The 27,803-nt window shown below is 39.3% G+C and overlaps 1 protein-coding gene and 1 long non-coding RNA gene across 4 annotated transcripts in view; both read right to left on the bottom strand.

Moving 5' to 3' along the window:
• The window catches only part of LOC118921962 (uncharacterized), a 47,150-nt gene that overhangs the window by 10,823 nt on the left and 8,524 nt on the right, over window positions 1-27,803 (bottom strand). The window lies entirely within an intron of this gene.
• On the bottom strand, window positions 23,057-26,322 carry LOC130683210 (uncharacterized). The gene has a single exon (XM_057499444.1). The coding sequence runs from the start codon at window positions 25,450-25,452 to the stop codon at window positions 23,653-23,655; it is 1,800 nt and encodes a 599-aa protein (XP_057355427.1). The 5' UTR covers window positions 25,453-26,322; the 3' UTR covers window positions 23,057-23,652.

Consider the following 27,803-nt stretch of genomic DNA (forward strand, 5'->3'; position numbering starts at 1 on the left):
AAATAAAAGGGCAAATTATTAAAAAATTAATTAAACTGTCAAGAATGTAAAACCTCTTCTCTTAGAAAGACAAAGAAATAGACAAGCTACAAGTTGGAAGATATTTGGAAAATATGAATTTGACAAAAATCTGGTATGCAAAAATATATTAAAAATTCCTACAACTTCATTGGAAGAAGATTAAAAAAACCAATAAAACAAGGCCAAAAGATTTAATATACACTTTACAAAAGATACATGAATGGCCAGTAAACACATGAAAAGATGCTCCATATCATTAGTCTTCAGGGAAGTGCAAAGTAAAACTAAGAGTCACCACTACATAGCCATTAGAAAGGCTAAAATTGAAAAGACAAATGCAAATGTTAGCAATGATGTTGGAGCAACTAGAGCTGTTTATACATTACTGGTGGAAATGCAAAATGCTTCAACTGCTTTGAAAAATAATTGAGCAGTTTATTGAAGTTAAACATACAATTTCTATACAAACCACTCATTCCATTCATAGGTGTTTACCCAGGACAAATAAGAACATGTATTGATATATTTCTGTATCCGAATGTTTCAGCAGCTTATTCATAGTAGTCAAGGGTGAAAACAACACAGCTGTCCATCAACAGATGAAGTGATAAACAAATCACGGAAAATAAATACAATAGAATACTACTCAGCTACTAAAGGAACTAATCCATGCATGAATAGCAATGATTTCAAATATTATGCCAAGCAAAACAAACTAGATGTAAAAGAGTACATATTGTAGGATTCTATTAATATGAAATTCTAGAATGGAAAAAAGTCTATAGTTATAGAAAGCACATTAATGGTTTTCTAAGACAAAGGGCTGTGGGTGAGGGAGAATGGATTGTACAAAAGAACATTTCAGGTGATGAAAATGTACTACTTCTTGACTGGTTGCACATGCCTGCATTCACTTATTAAAACTCGTTAAACCATAACTTAAACTGGGTGCCTTTTTATTTTATAGAAATTATACCTCAAAAACATTTTTTAAAGTTACAGATAGTGCTTTAAGGGCACACACTCTGAACCTGTCAGCCTAGATTGGAAACCCAGCTCCAACTCTTACTAGCTACATGACCTTGGACAAATAACATAATCTCCCTTTGCCTCAGTTTCATCACCTTTAGCATCAGGACTATAAAATAGTATTTACCTCATAGGATTGTGGTAGAGTTTAAATGAATTAACACATAAAACTCTTAGATCAGATAGGAGGTATAAATATTATTACTGATATTTTCATTGGCCACTTAGCCATTCACAGACAGGGACAAATATCTGAAAATGAGCCACTCTCTCCATTGTTCACTTTTGTCCATCATGCATTGTTCATTGCTCATCTCGATTGTCGAGCATGGGATGAACACATGGTGGGTACTTGATAAATATATTTTTAGTGGATGAACTATTTAATGAATAAATATTTATTCAACATGTTGCACAAAATATGTAGTGATACAGCATTTCTGTTTGGGGTCATGGAAGAATTTTGGAAATAGATCATGGTGATGGTTGCACAACATTGTGAATGTAGTTAATGCCACTGGATTATATGGTTAAAATGGCATATTTTATGTTTGCATATTTTACCACAATAAAAGAAAAAATATATATATATACCTAATAAAAAAGAACCTACATCTTTGGATTCAAGCTTTGCAGAGGTCATATAAAACCTCAGAAGAATTACCACAATTGTTTTGTTTATGGCTAAAATGTGTAGGGAAGTGTTCATTTATAAAATTCTTTATAGGTTTTTTAAGATAGGGATGTTTGTGAACTTGACAGGAAAAAAGGTGAAAATCTGGATCCATGGTAGGGTGCATTAATGAACCAAAAAAGATTGATCTGTCAAGCACTTGTCTAGTAATATGAAATTTCCACCAATTAAACTACAGCTTGCTTCCCACACAAAAGCTATAAAAATATAGAAGATTCAGTACCTGTTAGCAAAACTATGAATTGAAAAATCTTGAGTTCCAGTGTTAAGTTGCTCAATAACTATATGATTAACATTCCTCTTCTGTAGAACTTATATACATGAGTTGCTTGTGTATCTTGAACACCTCTATAAAGATAACTGATCTTGTTGATGTGATCAGTTTTTAGTAAATGTTCTCAAAGTGACAACTTGAAAAGTATCATTACTTTATTTCTGACACTTTTAAAACACATGAATGAATGTTCATTTTATGGACAGAAAATACGTACATGTTCTTCCTTCCCTTGATGGAGATTACTTAAGAACTCACGGTGTCTAAAATGATAAAATTCACATTACAAGTACAGAAGAAAACTAGTGGCTAAATTAGTTTTGACTTGTATGAAATGTTACATCCTATCATAAAGAAAGAAGTAAAAAATACCCAATAGTTCCCTTAAAAAGGAAAGTTTCATTCATTTCTTTCGTCCTCATTTCTCTCTCTACTGCTGCATGGCAACCACTGGAGAAAAGAGGAGGTGTGTTAGATTCCATGAGGGCATCTCTCATGATGTGAAGCAATGCTTGGTTATGTGTTTTGGCTCTGATAGACTATCTAAAGTTTGATTACCTCATTATCAAAATACCACAATAGGACTTTCTCTCCCCCAAGGAATTCAATTCACTTTACAGTTACTAATCAGCAAAGAGCCAAAAGAAGACTTTTAGGGAGAGAAAAGATAAATGAACCATGTGTATTATTTACAAAATACCTGGGTGGGAGTTTGCAAGATAACTTAAATATTTGAAAATGCACAGTGAAAATTCTGTCAACACAAAAACAAAGCTACCTGGCCCCACTTTTGGCTTGCATTTTTCATAGCATACTGATTAAATGCTCTAATTAGGGGTTATATATATCTAACTAGGGATTATATGTAATTTAAGATGGAAAAGTAAGTTATTACATGATAAATGTAGTTTATTTACTGGACAAAATTTTTTTTTTATATGAAGTCCTTGAGGGAAAAACATAATGAAACAAATCTTTGGTGATGAAAATGTTGGGAACCACAAGTTTATACTTATCATTTGGTGATTATTCATCTTTCTATATTGCTGCTGCCTATGTGATTATTATTTATTCATAATTAATACCCTACCTTTTTCTGAGAGCATTTAAATTGTCTCATGCTAGCTAAATACCATTCTTTCAATGTTTTGGCTACTTTCTTATTTACCCAGTGAAACTGTACAACCCTTAAGGAAAAGGAGCACCAGTCTAGATGTTCCTACAAACTTCATTCTGTTTTTCTAACAGGAATTTTCTGGCACAGACTAAGTGGTTTCCCCTTGTCCTACTCACTGACCAGTGGGTTACTGGTAGAATTTTCTGGTCAGATCCATTTGTTTCCTTCATTTCAGCAAATATGTACTGAGATTCTGCTATGTTCAATCACTGTACCTAATGTTGAGTGTAATTTGGGAAAGGGAATACACATAAAAGGAGTAGGCAGATAGTGTGCAAGGAAAAGGGAACAGTTTATGCAAAAGCCCTAAGGCAGGGAAAAGCTGGGCTGGTCCCAGGAACTGAAAGAACAGCAGATTTAAGCTCTGTGGGTGAAGGAGAGAACAGAATGAGATGAGCTTGCAGAGGCTAGCAAAAGCCAAATCATGCATGGCCTGTATGCCAGAGTAAGAAATTCTTAAAAGTGTACTGTGACTTTTAGGAGTGAAGATTGGGGTTTGGGTAAGGGTGGCAAGATGTTTATCAGGGAAATCAGTTTGGAAGCCAAGTGTTACTTAGTCTAAAATAGTAGAAGGAAAATAAAGAGAAATACATTGGATATTTATTGTGAAGGTATAAATCATATGCTTACAGGTGGATTAGATGTGGGAGATGAAGGAAAGGGAAAGGTTTCTGGCTTGAATAATTGCATGAAATGGAATACCTTTCAATGAGTGACTAGGGAAGGAGAGGTTTGCTGGGAGCCCTTGATAGGAATGAAGTGTTTAGTTAAGGCCATGTGATGTTTGAGATGCCTGAGAGATGTCAAGTTAGTAACTATGTTTACAAGTCTAGAAACTACTAGACATAATTTGTCAGCATATCTTGAATGGTATTTAAAGATTTGTTAGATGAACTCCATATTTTAGAGATTGAAGAGGAGAATGTGAGAAGATAGAGGAGGAACAGGGAAAGGAAGTAGGAGGGAAACCAGGATGTGTAATGAACCAGAGGTCAAGAGAGGAGAATGGTCAGCTAAGAAGTACGCAGCTTGATGCTACTGAGAACTGAGCATGTGGAGAATAAAGTGGCTATTAAATTGGACATCACCAAGGTCAATGGAGGTCTTAAACAGGCAGTTTCAGGAATGGGAAGGATACTGAAGACAGATTGTAGACCACTGGGAGAGGTGAGAAGTTTGAGACAGTATTAGCAGATAACTTTTTGGGAGTTTAGGAGAGCATATCAAAAGGAAATTCAAGAGAAGGTGACAGATTTAAGGGAGAGAGATGACATTGAGATGAACTAAGTTTTTAGTGAGCTTCAGGTAGCTGCAGAGCATCCAATGAAAATACTTTACAGGAGGCTGGATTATGACCTGGATTATGACAAAGAGAGCTCTGGAACCATATATATGTGCAGCCAAAGCTGAAACAAGAAGTTCTGACCCAGATGTCCTTTTGATATATCGTATCTTCTACAGTTGATGCTCAAGGTCCTGAAGAGGAGATTTAGCACATAACCCCTTTTCCAGACGTAAGTTTTAGACTACTCAGCTACTATTAATTACTAGGTCCATCCTCTCTCTAAAATCTACAAGCCACCTTAGTCCTTTACCTGGCTTGGTCTTTTTCCTGTAAGCTAAATTTCTAGAAGGGTCACAAGTTAGTTATGTCTTGATCTGATATGTCAGAGGCAGCTCTGTACCCTCTTAGGGACTGTGGGAGTTTGGAGAAAATGTATGAGATATGTTGTTTCTCTCTTTTTGCTCTGAGCATCATCTTACTTCTGCTTCGTTTCTATAGCCTTTGCTAAATAAATCAGGAACTTAGTCTTTCCTGGGGTCAGTTACTGTGGTCTCTTGGGAATTCCATGGCCCAAGTCTTTGTTTCAATATTGGGTAGAGAATACCTATGAAAATCAAGAGGTGGGAGGACTTTTGGAAGTGGAACCCATCATGTATGACTGCCAAGAAGTTTCCTTAGCACTTTGATGAAGACTGTTTTAAGGTTCCTCATAGGAATGCTTTCTTGTAAGAGCAGCATTACAGGTGTATTTTGCAGGTTGCTTTTCCTTTTTTCAAAATAACTTTAACATACATCTACTCAAATAAGCTACCAGCCTCTTGTATGAATGGACTCGTTTGTCAATAATAAGTGCAGAAGCCAGTGTGGGGGCTGACTACCTCATTAAAAACACAAAGCACATTGTTTCAGCTTAAGTATGTTGAGTAGCAGTGAACTTTTTCTTGTATTTTAGTGGCAACTGTTAACTTATACATGGTTTCTGTGTCCTGTTAGAGACCGTAAGTTCAGTGCAAAGGAGACAGGGACAAAACACGGACAGAATGTAAGAGGTGATTTATAGTACACCAAGAAAGGGATATCTCATTGTATTACTCATCTCATTGTATTAGTTTCCTAGGGCTGCCATAATGAAATACCACAAACTAGGTGGCTTAAAACAACAGAAATGTATTTCTCGCAATTCTGGGGGCTAGAAGCCCCAAATGAAGATGTCAGCAGGGCCTTACTTTTTCTGAAACCTGTAGAGGAATCCCTCTCTGCCTGGTGGTTGGCCAGCAAACTTTGGCGTTCCTTGGATTATAGCTGCATAACTCTAATCTCTGCTTACATCATCACATGGCATTCTCTGTGTCTGCACATGACCATTGTTTTTTAAGGACACCAATTATATTGGATTACGGGCCTACCCCACTCCAGTATGACCTCATCTTAACTAATTACATCTATTTCCAAATTTTTGTGACCCTATTTCCAAGTAAGTTTACATCCAAAAGTGCTAGAGATTAGGACTTCAACATATCTTCTTTTTTTGAGGAGACACAATTTGACCTACAACACTTCATTTTCACAAAAAAGGAAGGAAGGAAGGAAGGAGGGAAGGAGGGAGGGAGGGAGGGAAGAAAGAGGGAAGAAGGAGGGAAGGAGGGAAGGAGGGAAGGAGGGAAGGAAAAGTGGTTATGGATCATGGGTTGGGAAGCTAGTTGTCCCCACTACTGCTTCCAGACCACTACTTCCCTACCTTCTTATAACAAAAAATTGCTTCCTAGGGTCCTCTGCTACTTGGCAAAACTGGGTATTTCTTCCATTTTTCTGGTAGATATGATTAGGTACCAAACAGTCAGTTACTTCCACCACTAAGTACTGAGCAACGGTTCTCAAATTTTGTTAATATATTCCAAATCACCTGGGAACTTGGTAAAAATACACAGAGGCCCGAGTCCTATCCTACTTCACTAAGTCTGTCTCTGTGTCTTCTAATGGCTATCTAGGTGATTCAAATATACCCCCCAGTTTGAGAACCACTGGTCCTGGACACTTTTTGCAGTTTTTCTACCCCAACCTTTGCCAGTATTGTGGAAGACTTCATCAACTACAAAGATTACTCAGCCAACACCAGACCATTTATATCTTGACCTCTTCACCCTTAATAACCTTCTACTCCACAGTGTCAGAGTCAGCCACTCCCTTAGCCACACTCTGGACCTTGTCAGCATTATTTCACTAATCTGTGGTAACCAGTATTACAGTGAAGGAGCTATAGTCTACAGGTCAGAATTATAAGGTGTTATTTTTTCCTTCCAATTGCCCCTTTTATCTTTCTCTTGAAGCTAGTTTTTGTTTTGTTTTTCTTTCCCTAGGGTAGACCAATAACTTTTCTGGCTACTCCCAGGTCATAAAAATTCTTCTGGAACTTTCAGTCACAAGAATAGTGTCAGTTCAATAATTAAACTGTTCAAATAGAATTTGAACCACATTCAAAGCTAAAGCTCCTCTCCTCCCCCAACTTATTATTGTCAGTGACTGGAAAGCCTATATAGGGGGGAGAGGAGTATAGATGGTGGCTTCTCTTTCCTCTCTTTGCTCTCTGTCCTCCCCCATTCCACTCTTAGTCCAGCTACCTCTGTATCTTCCAGAGTTGGATGAGTAAAAGAGAGAAGAGGTTGTTAAGGTTTCACTTGATTGGCAGACACAATCCATCATGATAGCCTCTGGGATGGGAGAATCCATTGTTCACTCTTTCCTTCAGTGGGTGTTCTTGTGAGTTTTGAAGAGATACTTCCACTTGGAACACTCCAGTAAGGTCCCATAATGGAGGCAATGTCTCTTGCCTCCTAATAGCCTCCTACAATTCCTTCCTCAGCCCCTGGCCATCTGGTGGCCACTCTCTCCAACAAGTCATGGTATTTGAGAGAGCTCCAGACTGACCCCTTCCTCTGGCCCACATCTGGCCCAAGAGATATACTCACCTGCCCTTTCCCCACTGTTGGTGGGTGTGCAGCTCACTCCCAAAGCAGCCTTACCCCCAACCCCCCTGCCTGATTTGGTCAGAGCTTCTCTTAACAGTTCTTATGCTCTTCAAACTCAAGAAGCAAGGCACATTTGGAGCTCTTCAAGTAGTTTCCATAAAGTAGTTTACGGAGAAAGGAGCACCACTCCCTTCACCTTGGAGAGAGGGGGAGAAAAAAGCCAAACTATTCCCACAATTCTCCAAAGAGAACTTATCTATATTTCAACTCCAGTGCTTGTACACACTCCAGTTGAGTGATGGATTAAGGGTCACAAAAGCAGTTTGATCATCTTTTTGCAAGTCCTGCATAGGTGATATAGCCCCTCAGTATAGCACCTATTGTTGTTTCTCAGTCTTTAGGACTTCAGCAAAAATGAAAATGTAAGGAGCCCCAATTCAACACCCTATTTACATCCTGTTTGCCCCTAATTCAGGAAATCCCTAGTTTGCTTGTTAAACAGCTCTTACTAGGACCATTACTTGACCTCAAGGTTGGTTGTAAATTTTCTAGGGAGAAGGTATTATAATGTAATGACCTCTGTCTTCTCCAAGAAGTTGAAGTATTTTCTGAAAGTAATCAGCAAGGTGGACGATTAGGAGTTGAGGAGAGTGGAGATTTGAAATGGTCGTTACAGAGAGCAAGAAAGCCAGGTGGCCATGTGAGTCTCACAGAATTGTGGGCAGTTTCCCCATTCATGGTCACCTTTTCTTTCTCTCATCACTAGCCTCCTCCTGCCTCCCTCCCTCCCAGCTTAGATTTCATGGTCCACACTTTTAGTAAATCTCTTGCTACTACTATAAATCTCCTGTCTCCCTATTTTTTCTTCATATCTATCTGGAAAAACTGCAATCCTGGAGGAACTCAACAGCTTGCATCCTCCATGCCTGTACCCAGGTACCTGTGCACCACAACTGAGAAACACAGAAGGGCATGTGATGTAATTCTAAGGTCACGGGGCCGTCAGCACTGCCAAATGAGATGTTAATAGAGATTTTTCTCCTTTAGTCCAAGGCTAATGACTCTGTTTCTTCTTTGGATCTCATCCCCTCCCACTTTTTTAGGACCCATACATTAACTATCTCTTCAACCTCTTTCTTCTAGATCCTTATCAATTTCTAAGCATACTAAATTCTCCCCTGTCTTAACAAGCCTGTAACAGCTTGTATTTCTAAAGTAATTACTATGTATCACTATTGTTCTAAGAGCTTCATATATGCAACTTATTTAATTACATATTACCCTATGAAGCAGGTAGTATTTTTATCTCCATTTTTTAAGGGGAAACACATTCAGAGAGATTACTTGCCCCAGATCACACAGTACATGAGTAAAGCGGAATTCAGGCCAGCCTGGTTCAATACACAGCCTTTCCTATTCTCTGTGTTTTATTGTCTATTATTTCTCTAGGTTTTCCATTCAATTGTCTTGTCTCCTCATGACCTGCTTCCTCCCTTACCTCCAACTTTATTATGATAAATTTGAAGTTTACAGAAAAGCTGCAAGAATAGTATAATGGCCATCTGTATACCCTTTATCTAGATTCACACACATATCTAGATATACACACAGGCTGTTGCACAATGACATGATCCAGATTTCAGTTACTATGGTATACTAACTGTAATTGCATAAAGTACAAATTTCACTGTCAGAGCTTGAGTCTGATGCCCTTGAAGATCAATGACAGTGGCCAATCATGACATTTCTTTCAAAATTTGTCAGTAATTGGTCACTGTACATCTGTTATTCAGTTCACATGCAATTGTGTTGCCTCATCTCCCAGTGATAAACTCACAAGACATTTTATAAAAATGGATATTTGAAAGAGGAAATTAGTTCCCCCAAAAAGTATATAAAAGAAATTAGAAATGATGAGAGTGAAATTTTAATTAAACATAAATTGAGTTATAGAAGAGGTAAATAGGAATACTGAGACTGTCACCATTAGAAACACTAACTTTGCAACCAGAGGAACTTAGTGAAGGTGAACTTATTGAGATTAATGAGGAAAGTGATTGTAATGAAAAGGTTGAAGCTGTCCAAGAGGAAGTGGCATTGGCAAAAACTTCACATTAAAGGAACTTTTGGAGATACTTAGTGACATTGTAAGTGTAAATGATAAAATGATGCAAGCTGATCCTAACTTAGAAGTATGACAGTTTGCAAATGCATAGAGAAAATGCTTGAGCCATATAGTTACGTAATCAGAAGAACTATTTAAACTTTACAAGGAAATAAAACACTTTAATCCCCAATGTTTCTATTGTATTAAGTTATAATACACTAAATAAAAATTAGTTTTGCTAGTTTTTCATTTTCCTACATTTATAAATGACCATAAGAGAGTTAATGTTTTGACAAGAATGCTTAAAGGTCATGGAACAATGAGTAATTGTTTCCAATGATTATTAAAACCATTTGGTACAAATTCAGTTTACATGGTCATTTTGAGTCCTGCACTACCACACAAGGTGAGGATGTATATATGTCTACATTTTTCCCCCCTGGGCCATTTGAAAGTGCTCTACAGACATCATGATGCTTTACCCCCTGAGTATTTCATCATGTATCTTTTAAGAACATGGACATTCTTCTACATAATTACAATACCTCTCTAGTCACTCTCAAGAAATTTAACATTGATACCATATCTAATACTCAGTATATATTCAAATTTCCCCAACTGTCTGAATAATATCCTTTAAAGCATTTTTCAATATTCAGTATTTATAAGAATGCAGCAGCCCAGTTTGAAAAACACATATGCACCCCTATGTTTATCGCAGCACTATTTACAATAGCCAAGAAATGGAAGCAACCTAAGTGTCCATCAGTAGATGAATGGGTAAAGAAGATGTGGTACATATACACAATGGAATATTATTCAGTGATAAGAAGAAAACAAATCCTACCATTTGCAACAACATGGATGGAGCTAGAGGGTATTATGCTCAGTGAAATAAACCAGGCAGAGAAAAACAAGTAGCAAATGATTTCACTTATCTGTGGAGAATAACAACAAAGCAAAAACTGAAGGAACAAAACAGCAGCAGACTCACAGAACCCAAGAATGGACTAACAGTTACCAAGGGGAAAGGGACTGGGGAGGGTGGGTGGGAAGGGAGGGATAAGGGGGAAAATGGGGCATTATGATTAGCACACATAATGTAGTGGTGGGGGACATGGGAAAGACAGTATATACAGAGAAGACAAGCAATGATTCTATAGCATCTTACTATGCTGATGGACAGTGACTGTAATGGGGTATGAGGGGGGAACTTGATAATGGGGGGAGTCTAGTAACCATAATGTTGTTCAAGTAATTGTACATTAATGACATCAAAATAAAAAAATTAAATAAACAAACAAATAAATAAATAATATTCAGTATCTAAATAAAGGTTAAGGCGTAATCTTCAGTTTCCTGTAGTCTAGTTCTGTTTGCTTTTTCTTTCATGACAATGATATTTTTTAAAGAGTTCTGTAGAATGTCCCATTATTAGGATTTGTCTACTTCCTCATCCTTAGATTTAGATTAAATATTTATATTCTAGAACTTGTTTCCTCTATTGGCCCTACTCCCATTTCCCAACCAGGGCTATGATAAGGTGTGGTGAAATTTCTGTAATGTCCTTTTGTTTTTTTTATTCCTTTCTCTTTCTCCTTAACCATCAAGTCACCAACCAATCCTTAAAATAAAACCAAACTCCACAAATGACCCCATCAAGCCTCTCATGCATTCTTAAGAATGACTGAAATTCCATCATCCATTTTCTTCATTCCATTGTTTCAAGAATAGTTCCTTTTTTTACCTTTTGCATGCTCAAATGCCCTCACATTGTCTATTTTGATCAAAATCCATTCTCAAGAAAAGATTGGAAACACACTAAAATTGAAATGACTACAAACAGTTTAATAAGAAACATCTCTCGGGGGAGGATTTGTCTTTTAGCAAAGTTTTGTGAAGACATGTGCCCAGTGCCCATCAAGTTCTCAGGGCATAACAGAGTCTCTGACTTTTTGTTGAAATAAATCAACATATAGCTCAACAAAATTAAAAGGTTTCCAAATCAAACTGTCTTCATCAAAGCATTGCTTTCAGTGATAACTGTTTCTATTGATAATAGTTTGTACAGGCGAGTGCTAGAGTCTTGGATAACCAATTAGGCATTTGAATAAGTCTTTTTTTGAAATAGTTTGTTGCTTTGTTCTTGGCAAACAAAATAACTCTTGTAATTTTTGTGGATGGCTTGTCTCATCAATTAGTTTATAAACTTGAGTTCAGGAAAGACACAGTTATGATATCTTAAGGTCTTATTCTATACATGCCTTACCTGTAATTGGAGTTTGGCAGATGCAGCTGAATTAAAAATATATATACATATGGACAATAATACTACATAAATGATGGTTTGTCCTCCTCTGTTCATCATATCAGAAGGTATATAATGTTTGTCATTGGTCATTTTAAGTTTGATCATTTTGTTAAGGTGGTATATGTCAGAACTCTCTATTGTCAGATTACTTTTATTAATGAGTAATATATAAGGAGATACTTGGAGACTATATGAATATCTATTTTCCAACCTTTCACCCAGTTAATATCCAATTACAATATTTTCCTTTCAGTTGTTTTGGTGATTACAAAAAGATTTTCTAATTCTATCAATCTGTTTATATTTAATAGCTGACATATTTCTGTAAGTAAGAGCTTTTCCTCCTCTCTTGTATCCTCCCCTTTTTAGTATTTTTATTAACACATGGATTCCTTTTCATTCAATATGTTATAATGAATTGCTATCATGATTTTTGTCTTTAAAATTGCTCTATTTTGATCAATAGCAGAACCTTTAATCTGGCTTCTGTGTCCTTTGACATGTTCTATCAGTTTGTGAATGCTTACCTGCTTATTTTTGAGTGCCACATATTGCATTTGGATAATTACAAAAACAGTTTGAAGCCTAGAATATCTTTCTCCATTTGATCTAGAACTTGTTATAGAAGTTAAGACCACTAGCAATCCTAGATCAATTTAGTCCTTAATTAGAGGACCTGTGAGGATTTGAAGCTGGGAGGGCTGGTCTATTTCTGGTTTACTCTTACTTCCAATGTAGGTTTTTGGGTCCCAACCCAAAGACTGGCATCACTCCCCTTGACCTTCCTTGAACTTTCAGTTTTTATACTCCTATCCCTGTTAGTCTGTCAAAAGTTCTGTTCAGCTTCTCAGCCACCAATTTGAGAAAGCAGCTTTAAATGTGCTGTTCACTTCTCTGGGTTTCATTCTTACCTTAATTTTTCAATTAGCTCTCAGAGTGATTTTTTAAAATAGTTTGCTCAAATTTTTTGAGTTTTCTTGGTAAGAGTATTTAGTCCAAATTGCCTAATCTATTACTGGAAGTGAAAGTTCCCCTACCCCAAAGTTGACTTAATAAAAGTCTGGTCATGTCATTTTCCTAATTAAAGTACCTCAATGACTGCCTATTTTTCTTAAGAATCCTTAAATAGGCTTGAAGGCCTACATCTCTAAATCATTTCCAGCCATTTTTCTCACTTTCTATTTGCCAGACTCACTGGCTCTCTTTGGCATGCCACACCTGCACAGTTATGGCTTTGCACTTGTACTTCCCATCTTCAGACTACTGTTAACAGCTTCCACCCATCTCCCTCTAAACTAGTTAGTGCTTATTTAATTGTTAGAGCTCAGCTAAATGTTTCTTCAGGGAAAGACTTCTCTTGTCTCCTCCACCCTAGGTAGGTCTCAGTCATGGCAACCTCTTCTTCAAAGCACTTATTAACGTTTATGTTGATTTGAGTAATTGAGTAAAATCTGTCTTCTTCCAAATGAAGGCAGGTTCATGTTTCTTTTGCTCATCATTGCATGCCCAGTAACTACTTTTAGCAGGCATTCAATAAAATAGAGGAATGAATAAAAATGATTGTCAATCAACAAGTCCTTTTCTGGGTCACTTATCTATGCAATTAGCCCGGTTGTGTCCACCAACAAAACTGGCCCTAGGGTTTTGTGGATGCAGCTAAATTTCCTGGCTTTTAACTTTGAAGTCCGATTAAAAAAGAAAAAAAATTCAGCTTCCATTTTTCTTATGGTCACATCATGTCAGCAGGGCATTATTTTTAACCAGGGGAACATTTGGCAACTTTGCAAAACTCTGAAACCAAGAACTTACCTTGGTTTCAATGTAAACACACTGATAATTGAGAAAAAACCATTCAGAGTCTGGATTTCCAATTTAGCTGACTCTTCAGAAAGTGAACAATAAAAGCCAGAGTGTCAAGCAGGTGATGAAGTCAAAATCATACAGCAAATAATGTTGCAAATATTTTCCTTTGCTTAATATATGTTTCCCTGATAAATTCCATCTGTTTTGCATTTGAAAATAAAAGACAGCTGCTGCTTTAAAGTTTGTAGGCAAGAAGTCAATAAGGGGGACTAATTGATACTATAGATTTTTGTTTTAAAACCAAATTAAGGCTTACATGGGATACTTGTATGGGCCTGTACCAATATTTTGTTTTCATGTTTTACTATGCTTGAATTGGAGTTGGCTATTTTCCTTTCTCTAATCTACAGAACATACAAATGTCAATTGTTTCACTATAGCCTCAAAATAACTTCTTATTCAGTCATTTCAAGTGAGGCCTTCATTGACAAGGTTTGGTAATGGGAGCTGTAAATTAGTTTAGGCTTACAGGGATTACAGTTTGCCTCTGCTGGAGAAATATAAAATGAGTAGACACACCAATGGGCAACACCTCACTTCCAGGCTTTGTGAAAATCAATCTCCTTCCTCTGCATATGTGGAATACAGCCTACCAATCTTTTTAAAAGACACACATCTAAGCCCTCCCAATTAACCTTCATGTTAAATGGAGGAACCAATGTGTTCACAATGTAGGTTTAGAAATGGGGATATTTTAAGATACGGTAACAAGCAGCTCCAACTTCTCCTATAAACTCTAGTCTTCATATTCAGCTGTCTACAAACCACCTCCACTTGGATGTCTAACCTATCTTAATCTTAATATATCCAAAACTAGACTCTTGTTTCTCCCTGTTACCAAAAACTGGTTTCCCACAATCTTCATCTCAAAGAATGACGATATTCTTCTAATTGCTCAAGCTAAAGATCGAGGCATCATTCTGGACTCTTCAGTTTCCCTCATATCCCATATCTAATTCTACAGCAAATTCTCTCAGTTCTACCCTCAGCATGCATCCAGAATCTAACTATATTTCACCACTGCCATGGTGACCAGATTGGTCCACACCACCATAATCTCTTGCCTAAACTATCAACTGATCTTCCTGCCTTCTGTCTTGCCATCCCTGCAAGGCTCTTCTACGCACAGCAGCCAGAGTTATCCTTTTAAAATGTAAATTATATAGATTTCTGTATCAAGATGGAATCCAAAATCCTTACTATGAGCCTAAAAGATTTGAAATCTGGCCTCTGGCCACCCCTTTGACCTCTTTGGCAGAACTCCCTTTTGTTTATACCACTGCAATTAAACTGGCTTCTGTGATTTTCTTCTAACATGCCAAGCTTGCCCCTACCTCAGAGCCTTTGGATATATTGTTCCATCAGCCTGGAATTGAGGTAGGTGATGGTGGGACACAGGCAGACAGAGTTTAGGGCCCCTGTAAGTTTCAAGACCCTTGTAAGTTTCTGCCATTCAAAAGTACACTTACTTAGATAGACCTCAGATCTGATTGGTTACACCCTATGCAATGAATTGTTGTACTTTCAGCCAATCAGGAATGAGTTGTGATGTCATTAGTTCAGTTGTCTATTAGGTCTCGGAGGTGGAACTTCCTCCTGTTCAATGCACAAGCCTATCTTGAAAGATTCTGACTGGTCTTGTGTAAACTGATTTACTTTTATAGTGGCTTAAAAGATTCTCATGTACAGGCCAGTTAAAAACCAATGGACTGATGAGGATTCAAGATGGAAGCATGAGAGGTGAGACAGAGAACTCCCCCCAAAACCAAAAGTAGTACAAAAATATAGTTAATTAATACAACTAACCTTAAAACAGCAACAAGAAAGAAGTATGAATCAGACTGCATACAGACCTCACGAACAGAGCAGACCTCATGAAACAGGGTAACTACCAAAGCCTTAATCTGGCGGGACCCAGGCCCTTCCCCGATCCCAGCTCACTGGCAGGAGGAGTGGGGAGGGGGTGGAAGCTTGGGACTGTTGAACACCTAGCACTGGAGATCTGCTTTGGGAGCAGAAACCTATATTGTGTGTTGCTCTGGATGCTGGGGAGCTCAGACAGGTGGAGTGCTTGAGAAACTGAGATTCCTGCCGTTTATGGAGGACAGGATCCACATCTGGTCACTCTGTAGCAGAGGAAAGGCAGGCAGTCTGAGAGGCTTTCTAGCAGCTAGGGGGCTGCTGAAGGGGCGGGGTCTGCACGGAGCTTCTTGTGCAGGGGAGGGAGGGCGGAACAGATTGACTGGGCGCGCATGGCCCAGCTGGTCGGAAACTTTGAGGAGCTTCAGGCGCTCTGTCCCCCTGGCTCCCTACTCAACTCTGAAGCCCCCCACTGTGACATGCAGCCAGCTGCACCTTCCTCCTAGCCTGCCAGCACTGGTTTGCAAACTGACAGTCACTGTGCTGGCATCAGGCCAGCCACAGGGAGGCCCCACCTACAATAGCTAGAGACACAAAGCAAAGAGGCTTACACCTGTGTGCTTGGCCTACTGGCTCTGACACTGGAGACAGGCACTGCAGACGGGAATCAGGAAACAGATCTTTTCTCCCCCAGGCACAAGCTCCGCTCCCCTACAACCACCAACATCACTCTAGGGGCTAGCAGCTCCAGAGACTGGAGCTTCTGGGCACTAGTGGGCACCACACAGAAATATGAACCATCAAAAGAACATGGTTCAGACCAAAATCTCACAAACTCCAGAAAAGGGCCAAATGAAACTGAACTCACCAATCTTCCTGAAAGAGAGTTCAAAATAAAAATTATAAACATGCTTATGGAGGTACAGAAAAATATTCAAGAACTCAGGAATGAATTTAAGTCAGAAATTCAATCATTGAGATATTCCATACCTGAAATGAAACATACAATGGAGGGATTTAAAAGCAGATTAGATGTAATAGAAGAGATAGTAAATGGAACAGAAATTAGAGAAGAGGAATATAAAGAAGCTGAGGCACAGAGAGAAAAAAGAATCTCTAAGAATGAAAGAATATTGAGAGAGCTGTGTGACCAATCCAAATGGAACAACATTCGCTTTATAGGGGTAGCAGAAGAAAACGAGAGAAAGTAAAAGGGATAGAAAGTGTCATTGAGGAGGTAACTGATGAAAAACTTCCCCAGTCAGGGGAAGGAGATAGTCTCTCAGGCCATGGAGGTGCACAGATCTCCCAACACAAGGGACCCAAGGAAGACAACATCAAGACATAATCATTAAAATGGCAAAGGTCAAGTATAAAGACAGACTTTAAAAAGCAGCCAGAGAGAGAAGAAAGATCACAAACAAAGCAAAACCCATCAGGCTATCATCAGATTCTCAACAGAATCCTTACAGGCCAGAAGGAAGTGGCATGATACATTTAATGCAATGAAGCAGAAGGGCCTTAAACCAAGAATACTCTACCTGTCAAGGTTATCATTTAAATTTGAAGGAGGGATTAAACAATTTTCAGATAAGCAAAAGCTGAGAGAATTTACCTTCTACAAACCACCACTACAGTGCATTTTGGAGGGATTCCTAAAGCTAAATAGATGTCACCCAAGGGATAGACAAAGAATATAGAATATGATTCATAACATACAAAGAATGGAGGAGGAAGAAAAAGGAGGAAAATTAAAAAAGAACCTTTAGGTTGTGTTTGTAATAGCATATGAAGTGAGTTAAATTGGACTGTAAGAGAGTAAGGGAATTACCCTTGAACCTTTGGTAACCACAAATCTAAAGCCTGCAATGGCAATAAGTACACACATATCGATAATCACCCTAAATGTAAATGATCTGAATGCACCAATCAAAAGACACAGAGTAATAGAATGAATAAAAAAACAAGACCCATCTATATGCTGCCTACAGGAAACTCACTTCAAACCCAAAGACATACACAGACTGAAAGTAAAGGGATAGAAAAAGATATTTCATGCAATGAATAGGGAGAAAAAAGCAGGTGTTGCAGTACTTGTATCAGACAAAATAGACTTCAAAACAAAGAAAGTAACAACAGACAAAGAAGGACATTACATAATGATAAAAGTGTCAGTCCAACAAGAGGATATAACTATTATAAATATCTATGCACCCAACACAGGATCACCTACATGTGTGAAACAAATACTAACAGAATTAAAGGGGGAAATAGAATGCAATGCATTCGTTTTAGGAGACTTCAACACACCACTCACGCCAAAGGACAGATCAACCACACAGAAAATAAGTAAGGACACAGAGGCACTGAACAACTTATTAAAACAGATGGACCTAACGGAGATCTACAGAACACTCCATCCAAAAGCAACAGGATACACATTCTTCTCAAGTGCACATGGAACATTTTCAAGAATAGATCATATACTAGACCACAAAAAGAACCCCAGTAAATTCAAAAAGATTGAAATTGTACCAACCAGCTTCTCAGATCACAAAGGTATGAAACTAGAAAAAAATTACTCAAAGAAAATGAAAAAGCCCACAAACACATGGAGGCTTAACAACATGCTCCTAAATAATCAATGGATCAATGACCAAATAAAAACAGAGATCAAGCAAGATATGGAGACAAACGACAACAATAATTCAACAGCACAAAATCTGTGGGATGCAGTGAAGGACTGCTAAGAGGGAAATATATTGCAATACAGGCTGATGTCAGGAAAGAAAAACAATCCCAAATGAACAGTCTTAACTCATAATTAATGAAACTAGGAAAGGAAGAACAAATGAGGCCCAGAATCAGTAGAAGGAGGGGCAAAATAAAGATTAAAGCAGAAATAAATAAAATTGAGAAGGATAAAACAATAGAAAGAATCAATGAAAACAGGAGCTGGTTCTTCGAGAAAATAAACAAAATAGATAAACCTCTAGCCAGACTTACCAAGAAAAAAAGAGAGTTTACACACATAAAAAGAATCAGGAATGAGAAAGGGAAAATCACTACAGACACTACAGAATTACAAAGAATTATGAGATAATACTATGAAAAATTATATGGTAACAAACTGTATAATTTAGAAGAAATGGACAACTTTCAAGAAAAATACAACCTTCCAAAGCTGACCCAGGAAGAAACAGAAAATCTAAATAGACCAATTACCAGTAAAGAAATTGAATTGGTAATCAAAAAACTAAGAACCAAACTCCTGGACCAGATGGTTTCCCTGCTGCACTTTATCAAACATTTACTGAAGACCTAATACCCATCCTCCTTAAACTTTTCCAAAAAGTAGAAGAGGAGGGAATACTCCCAAACTCATTCTATGAGGCCAATATCACTCTAATACCAAAACCAGGCAAAGACACCACAAAAAAAGAAAATTACAGACCAATATCCCTGATGAACATAGATGCAAAAATACTCAACAAAATATTAGCAAACCAAATTCAAAAATACATCAAAAAGATCATCCATCATGATCAAGTGGGATTCATCCCAGGGATGCAAGGATGGTACAACATATGAAAATCCATCAACATCACCCACTACATCAAAAAAAAGGACAAAAACTACATGATCATCTCCATAGCTGCTGAAAAAGCATTTGACAAAATTCAATATCCATTCATGATAAAAACTCTCAACAAAATGGGTATAGAGGGCAAGTACCTCAATATAATAAAGGCCATATATGACAAACCCACAGCCAACATAACACTTAACAGTGAGAAGCTAAAAGCTTTTCCTTTAAGATTGGGAACAAGACAAGGATGCCCACTCTCCCTACTTTTATTCAACATAGTTCTGGAGGTGCTAGCCATGGCAATCAGACAACACAAAGAAATACAGGGCATCCAAATTGGCAAGGAAAAAGTCAAACTGTCCCTTTTGTAGATGACATGATATTGTACATAAAAAACCCTAAAGAATCCACTCCAAAACTACTAGATCTAATATCTGAATTCAGCAAAGTTGCAGGGTACAAAATTAATACACAGAAATCTGTTGCATTCCTATACACTAATGATGAACTAGCAGAAAGAGAAATCAGGAAAACAATTCCATTCACAATTACATCATAAAGAATAAAATACCTAGGAATAAACCTAACCAAGGAAGTGAAAGACCTATACCCTGAAAACTTCAAGACACTCTTAAGAGAAATTAAAGAGGACACTAATAAATGGAAATTCATCCCATCCTCTTGGCTAGGAAGAATTAATATTGTCAAAATGGCCATCCTGCCTAAAGTAATCTACAGATTCAATGTAATGCCTATCAAAATACCTACAGCATTCTTCAATGAACTAGAACAAACAGTTCTAAAATTCATATGGAACCACAAAAGACCCCAAATAGCCAAAGCAATCCTGAGAAGGAAGAATAAAGCAGGAGGAATTATGCTACCTGACTTCAAGCTCTACTACAAAGCCACAGTAATCAAGACAATTTGGTACTGCCACAAGAACAGACCCATAAAACAATGGAACAGACTAGAGAGCCCAGATATAAACCCAATCATGTACGGTCAATTAATATATGATAAAGGAGCCATGGATATACAATGGGGAAATGACAGCCACTTCAACAGCTGGTGTTTGCAAAACTGTACAGCTACATGTAATAGGATGAAACTGGATCACTGTCTAACCCCATACACAAAAGTAAACTCAAAATGGATCAAAGACCTGAATGTAAGTCATGAAACCATGAAACTCTTAGAAAAAAATATAGGCAAAAATCTCTTGGAGATAAACATGAGCAACTTCTTCATGAACATATCACCCCCCGGCAAGAGAAACAAAAGAAAAAATGAACAAGTGGGACTATATCAAGGTGAACAGCTTCTGTACAGCAAAGAACACTGTTAGTAGAACAAAAAGTCATCCTACAGTACAGGAGAATATATTCATAAATGACATATCCGAAAAGGGGTTGACATCCAAATTATATAGATTGCTCACACACCTCAACAAACAAAAAGCAAATGAGCCAATTAAAAAATGGGCACAGGAGCTGAACAGACACTTCTCCATTCAGATGACCAACAGGCACATGAAGATGCTCCACATCACTAATCATCAGAGAAATACAAATTAAAACCACAGTGAGATATCACCTCACACCAGTTAGGATGGCCAACATCCAAAAGACAAACAACAAAAGTTGGCGAGGATGGGGAGAAAGGTGAAGCCTCCTACACTGCTGGTGGGAATGTGAATTAGTTCAACCATTGTGGAAAGCAGTATGGAGGTTCCTCAAAAAACTCAAAGTAGAAATACCATTTGACCCAAGAATTCCACTTCTAGGAATTTACCCTAAGAATGCAGCAGCCCAGTTTGAAAAAGACAGATGCACCCCTATGTTTATCACAGCACTATTTACAATAGCCAAGAAATGGAAGCAACCTAAGTGTCCATCAGTAGATGAATGGATAAAGAAGATGTGGTACATATACACAATGGAATATTATTCAGCCACAAGAAGAAAACAAATCCTACCATTTGCAATAACATGGATAGAGCTAGAGGGTATTATGCTCAGTGAAATAAGCCAGGCAGAGAAAGACAAGTATCAAATGATTTCACTTATCTGTGGAGTATAACAACAAAGCAAAAACTGAAGGAACAAAACAGCAGCAGACTCACAGAACCCAAGAATGGACTAACAGTTACCAAGGGGTAAGGGACTGGGGAGGGTGGGTGGGAAGGGAGGGATAAGGGGGAAAAAGAGGCATTACGATTAGCACACATAATGTAGTGGTGGGGGACAAGGGAAAGGCAGTATATACAGAGAAGACAAGTAATGATTCTATAGCATCTTACTGCACTGATGGACCGTGACTGTAATGGGATATGTTGGGGGGACTTGATAATAGGGGGAGTCTAGTAACCATAATGTTGTTCAAGCAATTATACATTAATGATACAAAAAAAAAGAATGTATGTTTTATACCGCATGGGAAAAAAAAACCAATGACTAGGAGCTATCTGCCTAGTTAAGGAATCAGAGATGAAAGGCAGATGGTTGTCAGAAACATCTCTCTTTAGTGTATGCTTACAATATCCTATCTGCCACAATCACCATACTGAGTTTGGACATCGAGATGAAAGCTTATGCTATGCACATCATCCTGCCAAATGTGGCAGGCTACAGGTACTGATGAATTAAATTCCTTACTTCTCTTCGTGTCACTGAAAAAAGTATTTTCTATAGAGTATTGGCTTTGCAGAGCCTGGAGAGCAAAAATGGGAACTATGACCAGAATGTCTTGACAGTGGGAACAGGTAAGTTGTCCCACAGATAACTGCTTCTTGTACTTAATGAAAATGAGCCCTTGGACACAATTCATTTGCTGCAAGGGACAGCTTTACAACCAAGCCTGTGCATATATGCTAATTATACCTTAGAATAAATTCACACAAATATTAATGCTATTAACTCAGATGATCTCTGCACATGATTTTCAAGATCATCTTTAATTACTTGGGAATTCACTTTTTAAAAAAGTAAACATTTTTTTCTATTAAATTTAGGTATACTCCAAGTAGAAGTAACTTGAGTTTCTTAACATTCTAAGGAGTAATAATTCCAGATACCTCAAGAAATATGCTGCTGGTAATGCTCTCTTCTGGCAATATATTGTTGGGCTTAATTTCTCCTATCTATGCTTAGCACTTTGCAGGTTTTACCTCTATTAGAGCACTTACTGCACTATAGTGTGCTTGTTTTCCTATTTGGCCACACCCTTCAAGTCTCCTTTCCCTTCCAGCTTCCCCACTACTGCCAAGTGTTTAAAAAGACTATGAACTCTTAAAGCACATTTTAAGGAACATCTTCAAGTGCAGAATCCCCTGTCCTCTGAGATTCTGATTCAGAATGTCTAGGGTGGGGCTAGGGAATCTGCCCCAGATTTGCCCCTGTGATCTGTGTAGACAGTTCAGACTTCATTATTAAAAACTGACAGTGAATAGGGACCATTTTAGTCATTATGAATAACTAGTGCCTGGCACATATATACCCAGTAAATATGTAGTGAATCAACTGAATGATCTGGGAACTTTTCTGAGGGAATGTTTCATATAGACCCAAAGCCAGTTAGATCAGACAACACTTAGATTGTGTGCTGTGGGAATTACTCAACAGGTCCAAAACTGAAGGGAATTAAAGAGCACACTTGGCTGTGGAGCACACATGGATCCTGTGAGAATAAGAACAGTCCAGCAGATGATCAGGCAGTTTACAAATGCAATTCTTAGATAGAAAGAAGAGTCCATGCACTCACCATTTTGCTTGATGGTTAAGTGTCGCGCGCCCCGTCCTCGCCGGCAAGAACAGCACACAACAACAGCAGGATTCTTCTGCAGAAAGCTTTAATCTTCAGCTCTTTTGTGATACAATCATCAGGGGAAGGACCCAAAGGGAAAGACTGGGCCAGCTATATAGTTCTCATGCTCCAAGCTGATTGCGCGCTGCCTGTGATGCTTCATTAGCATAGCTGTTACGATACGCCAATTGGTTAGCAGGTGAAGGTCTAATTAGCATGTGATATGCGGCCAGGAAGTGGCGGGATTATCCAGAAGTAGTCTTTGTTTTGCCTACAACTTTTTCTCAAGCTGGGCGCCATTTTTGGGTGCGGCAGGTATGGCTACCAACATCTCCCCCTTTTTTGTTTTGTTGAAACTCAGGGCGGAACTTGTCAGCTGAGGTGGAGATAGAGGCCTGATCTCCAGAAACATTTGATGTCCTATTAGTGGAGAAGGGTATGCGGACACTGACCCTTATGCAATCAGGCATGTCTCACAGAGGGGCCCATGACCTCTTGCAGTGCAGTGCCTCGCACCCTCTAGCTGACGTTGGGACCGCCCGGTACAAAGGGTCTGGGCCTGTGCAATGACCCTCTTGCACCGAATTTCGTATGAGAAGCTTCGGGTAAGCGAACAGGTACCCTAACCTGGTGCAATGCCACAAGGGCTCAGGGTGCAAGGGCTACCTTAACCTAAAGTTGCGCTTCTTTCTTGAGTATGTTGAGCCATACTTGGGGAGAGGCGCCCATTTCTACTGCCAGCAAGGCTTGAGCAATTACCACTTTGTCTCGACGTTGTTGGGTTCTGAGTCTGCACAACAACCAGAGCAGGAGCATGAGACCTCCAAGCATGACCACACCCATCCCAGCCATGCCCGCCCACTCTTTAACGTGGGAGAGAGCTCTGTGGAACCAGGAGGATAGTCCTGTTGCCACGGAGATGTCTATCCTGGTGGAGTTGATGTGGATTATCTCTCGCCGCAGCTCCTCCAAAGTCCCATCAAAGTCTTGGAACCAGTTTCCTGAAAGATAACGGGACAGGTCTCTTGACAGATTAGCTGCTCGCGTAAAGTTTTCATATTGAACACTGGTAATGCAGAGAGCACGAAATTTTTGCTCACAACCTAGTTGGGCTAATTGCCACAGCACATCGATCTGTTCTTCTACTAGATCTACTTGCTGATTGAGGACCATTATTCCTCCCTTCAGTTTGCCATCAAGTGTAGACTGACGGTCAAGGGCAGAAGACACTGATTCTGCGAGGTTATTGAGTTCAGTAGCTGTTTTAATAGAGGTGTCCAAAGCTATTGCGGCTGCAGTGGCGGCCACCGCAGCCACAGACATGATGGTTACTATGGCGGCAGTGATGCCAAAGTCGCGTTTTTCACGGAACAGGGTCATGGAGTTAGGAGCATCAACTGGGACGGGGACCCAGCGAGGAATGCGAGCTACTAAGGCACTGGTATACTTTCGTGCATCCCAACATTGTGATAAAAAGCAGGTGGAATTGGAACACAGATCAAAGCTATAATTGGACAGAATAAACAGGAACGGGGGATAGAGACAGACAGGGGTAGGCGGGACTGTCTTAGGGGCGGTGTTATTGATGATTTGATACAAGCAATACATGCGATATGGAAGGCTACTATCGAAACACTGCACTAGGCTAGCGCTGAGATTTTGAGCGCCGGTGCAGCTTGTACATCTGCATCCTGGGGTACTAGATGTCCTAGTCTGGTTGAGAATTTTGAATTGGAGTGAAACATATCCTGAACTTCTATTTCCTCCTAGAATAAGGCTAAGGGAGGAAATGTCAGAACATGATCCATTAGTCCCACATAACATCCATTTATGGAATGGATTAAGTGACACGTCTTGGGAAATATCAGATTCTTCTTGGGTTTTCCATAGGGTCTCTCTAGACATATCTGGTGAGAGGGAGAAATGCTGATCTTCATCTACCCATGTAGCTATATGGGATTGACAATCAGTCCAAGGCCATGTGTCTCCCTCATAGTCTCCCCGGCACTGGGGTGCATACCTAGGCTGATATGGTCTACGGCAATGCAGAGGCTTAGGTCTGTTAGAGCTAGAGGTTCCATAGCAGTGGGTTGTATTAAGAGGGTGAGGCCGGGCAAAGGTACCATTGAGCCAAATGACTTCAAAAGTAGAATAGGGGGATATTTTAGGATCATACCAGCCGTATACTCTCTGCTTTAAGGAGATGCAGTTTGTACAATTCGTATTAGTGGTGAAACATAACGTCCCTTTGGTAACAAAGGTCCGGTTTTCTCCCAAAGGCACTGTCACCGTGTCTAGGGCTAAATAGGGCAGGTTAATGCTAGAGTTGGTAGTGAAAAAACGTGGAAAAACTGCTGCATTGTGGCGGACAGGGATGGGCTTAGGGAAAGCAGACAATATTCCCCATCTCAATACTCCCTGAGTCGGGGTCTCCAATGACAGGAGCAGGATCAGTAGGCACAGAGAGGTCATCTCCTTTGTCCAGGACCTTCCTTGTCAGGCGCTCTGGGATCCAGAAGGGGTTTTCTTCACCTTGGGGGAAAACACATACAGCTCCCCTGGATCTCAGTATAACTGGATCCAGGCCTTTCCATTGGTTAGATAACACATCCTTCCATTTCACTAGTTCTTGTGGGTCTTTTGGCCACTGATTATGGCGGTCTGCCGCTGTATGACCTCTAGCATCCAAATTTAAAAAATTTAAAGTGAAAAGTGCTAGGGCTATAGCATTTTTAGGTGTGGGGGGTATATCCTCAATTCCCCCTTTTTGTTTAATTAGATAGGATTTGAGAGTGCGGTTCGCGCGCTCCACAATCCCTTGACCCTGTGGGTTGTAAGGAAGACCAGTGATATGTTTAATTCCCATGTGATGACAAAATTGAGCAAATTTGGCAGAAGTATAGGCGGGACCATTGTCCGTTTTGAGGATTTGGGGTAACCCCCATGCGCTCCAAGCCTCAAGACAGTGGTGAATGACATGGGAAACTTTCTCTCCAGACAATGGGGAGGCAAATATGACTCCCGAGCAAGTATCTACAGATACATGTACATATTTCAGCTTCCCAAAGGAAGAAATATGTGTTACGTCCATTTGCCAAACCTGTAAAGGCTTAATACCTCTAGGATTGATCCCAACATGAGGTGTGGGAAGAAAACTGCAGCAGTGTTGGCAGCTAAGAACAATGTTCCTAGCTTCGGCTCTGGTTATGCTAAACCGCTTGCGCAATGTTTCAGCAGTGACATGGAATTGTGAGTGGAATTTTGAAGCTGTGGCGACAGGGTCTAGCAGAGGGAAAGCTATGCTTCTAGTTGCAAGATCTGCTAAGTGGTTGCCTTGGGTCATAGGCCCGGGAAGGCCTGAATGTGCTCTAATGTGGGTCATATATAAAGGAGAGCGCCTAAGGAGTAATTGTGATTGTATTTGTTTGAACAGGGTAGCTACTGAACTAGATGCTTTGATCAGTCCTGCTACTTCTAGGGAATTAACTGAATTAACAACATAACTAGAGTCTGACACAATATTTAAAGGCCCATGAAAGGTTTGTAGTACTTCCAAAACTATATGGCATTCTACTATCTGTGGAGTATTGGGTGTATAGTTCTTTGTTACAACTTCGCCATCATGGACATAGGCACCTGTACCTGTCTTGGACCCATCTGTGTAGACTGTCTTTCCATGTGGCAACGGGGTTAAGCTAGTGACTCGAGGGAACACCAGGGGATGATTTCTAGCAAAATTGATGAGGGGATGTTTTGGGAAATGATTATCAAAGGTTCCTGAGAAGCTATAAGCCAGTATGGCCCAATCATCATTCATAGCACATAATGTTTGTATCTGTTCCATATTGTAAGGGGTTATGATTGTTGCTGGAGCTTTCCCAAAATATGTAAATGAGTTTTTTACTCCCCTCAGAGCGAGATTGGCTATGGCAGCTGGGTAGTATTCTATCGTTCTAGCCTGAGAGGCTTGGGGATGGATCCAGAGCAGTGGCCCTCGTTGCCACAAGACTGCAGTTGGCAGTCCCGGAGTAGGAAGGATGCATAATTCAAAGGGTTCATTTAATTGTATCCTATTCAATTGTGCTGTCATTAAGGCCTGTTCTACCTTATGGATAGCCTGCACTGCCTCAGGTGTAAGGGAGCGCGGAGATGTCAGTTGTGAGTCTCCTTCTAGGATTTTAAACAGTGGTTTCAAGTCAGTGGTAGGTATCTTTAAAAATGGCCGCAACCAATTAATGTCTCCTAGGAGTTTCTGGAAATCATTCAAAGTTCGCAGCTGATCATGTCTTATCTCAAGCTTTTGGGGGCAAATTACATCTGTATAAATGGTGGCTCCTAGGAATTTGCTAACACTAGATTTTTGGACTTTCTCACTGGCTATATTCAGTCCCCAAGTCTCTAGGGATTTAGTGAGCTTTACATAGGCCTCTTCTACCTCTGCTGATTGTGGGGAGCAGAGAAGGATATCATCCATATAGTGAATGATTTTCAATTTGGGGTAGTTTTCGCGAATTGGTGCTAGCGCTTGCTGAACATACAGTTGACATATGGTGGGGCTATTTGCCATCCCTTGAGGGAGGACTTTCCACTGAAATCTGGCATCTGGTTGCTCATGATTGATAGCTGGTAGGGTAAAAGCAAACCTTTATCTTTGGTGTTTAGGTGTATGGAGAAGAAACAATCTTTGATGTCTATTATGATTACTTTCCATTCTTTGGGTAGAGCAGAGAGAAGTGGCAGTCCTCGCTGGACAGGTCCAAATAGCCTCATTTGAGCATTTACTGCTCTCAAGTCATGAAGCAATCTCCATGATCCTGACCTTT

The sequence above is a fragment of the Manis pentadactyla genome, chromosome 1 (assembly GCF_030020395.1).
Source record: "Manis pentadactyla isolate mManPen7 chromosome 1, mManPen7.hap1, whole genome shotgun sequence".
NCBI lineage: Eukaryota > Metazoa > Chordata > Mammalia > Pholidota > Manidae > Manis > Manis pentadactyla.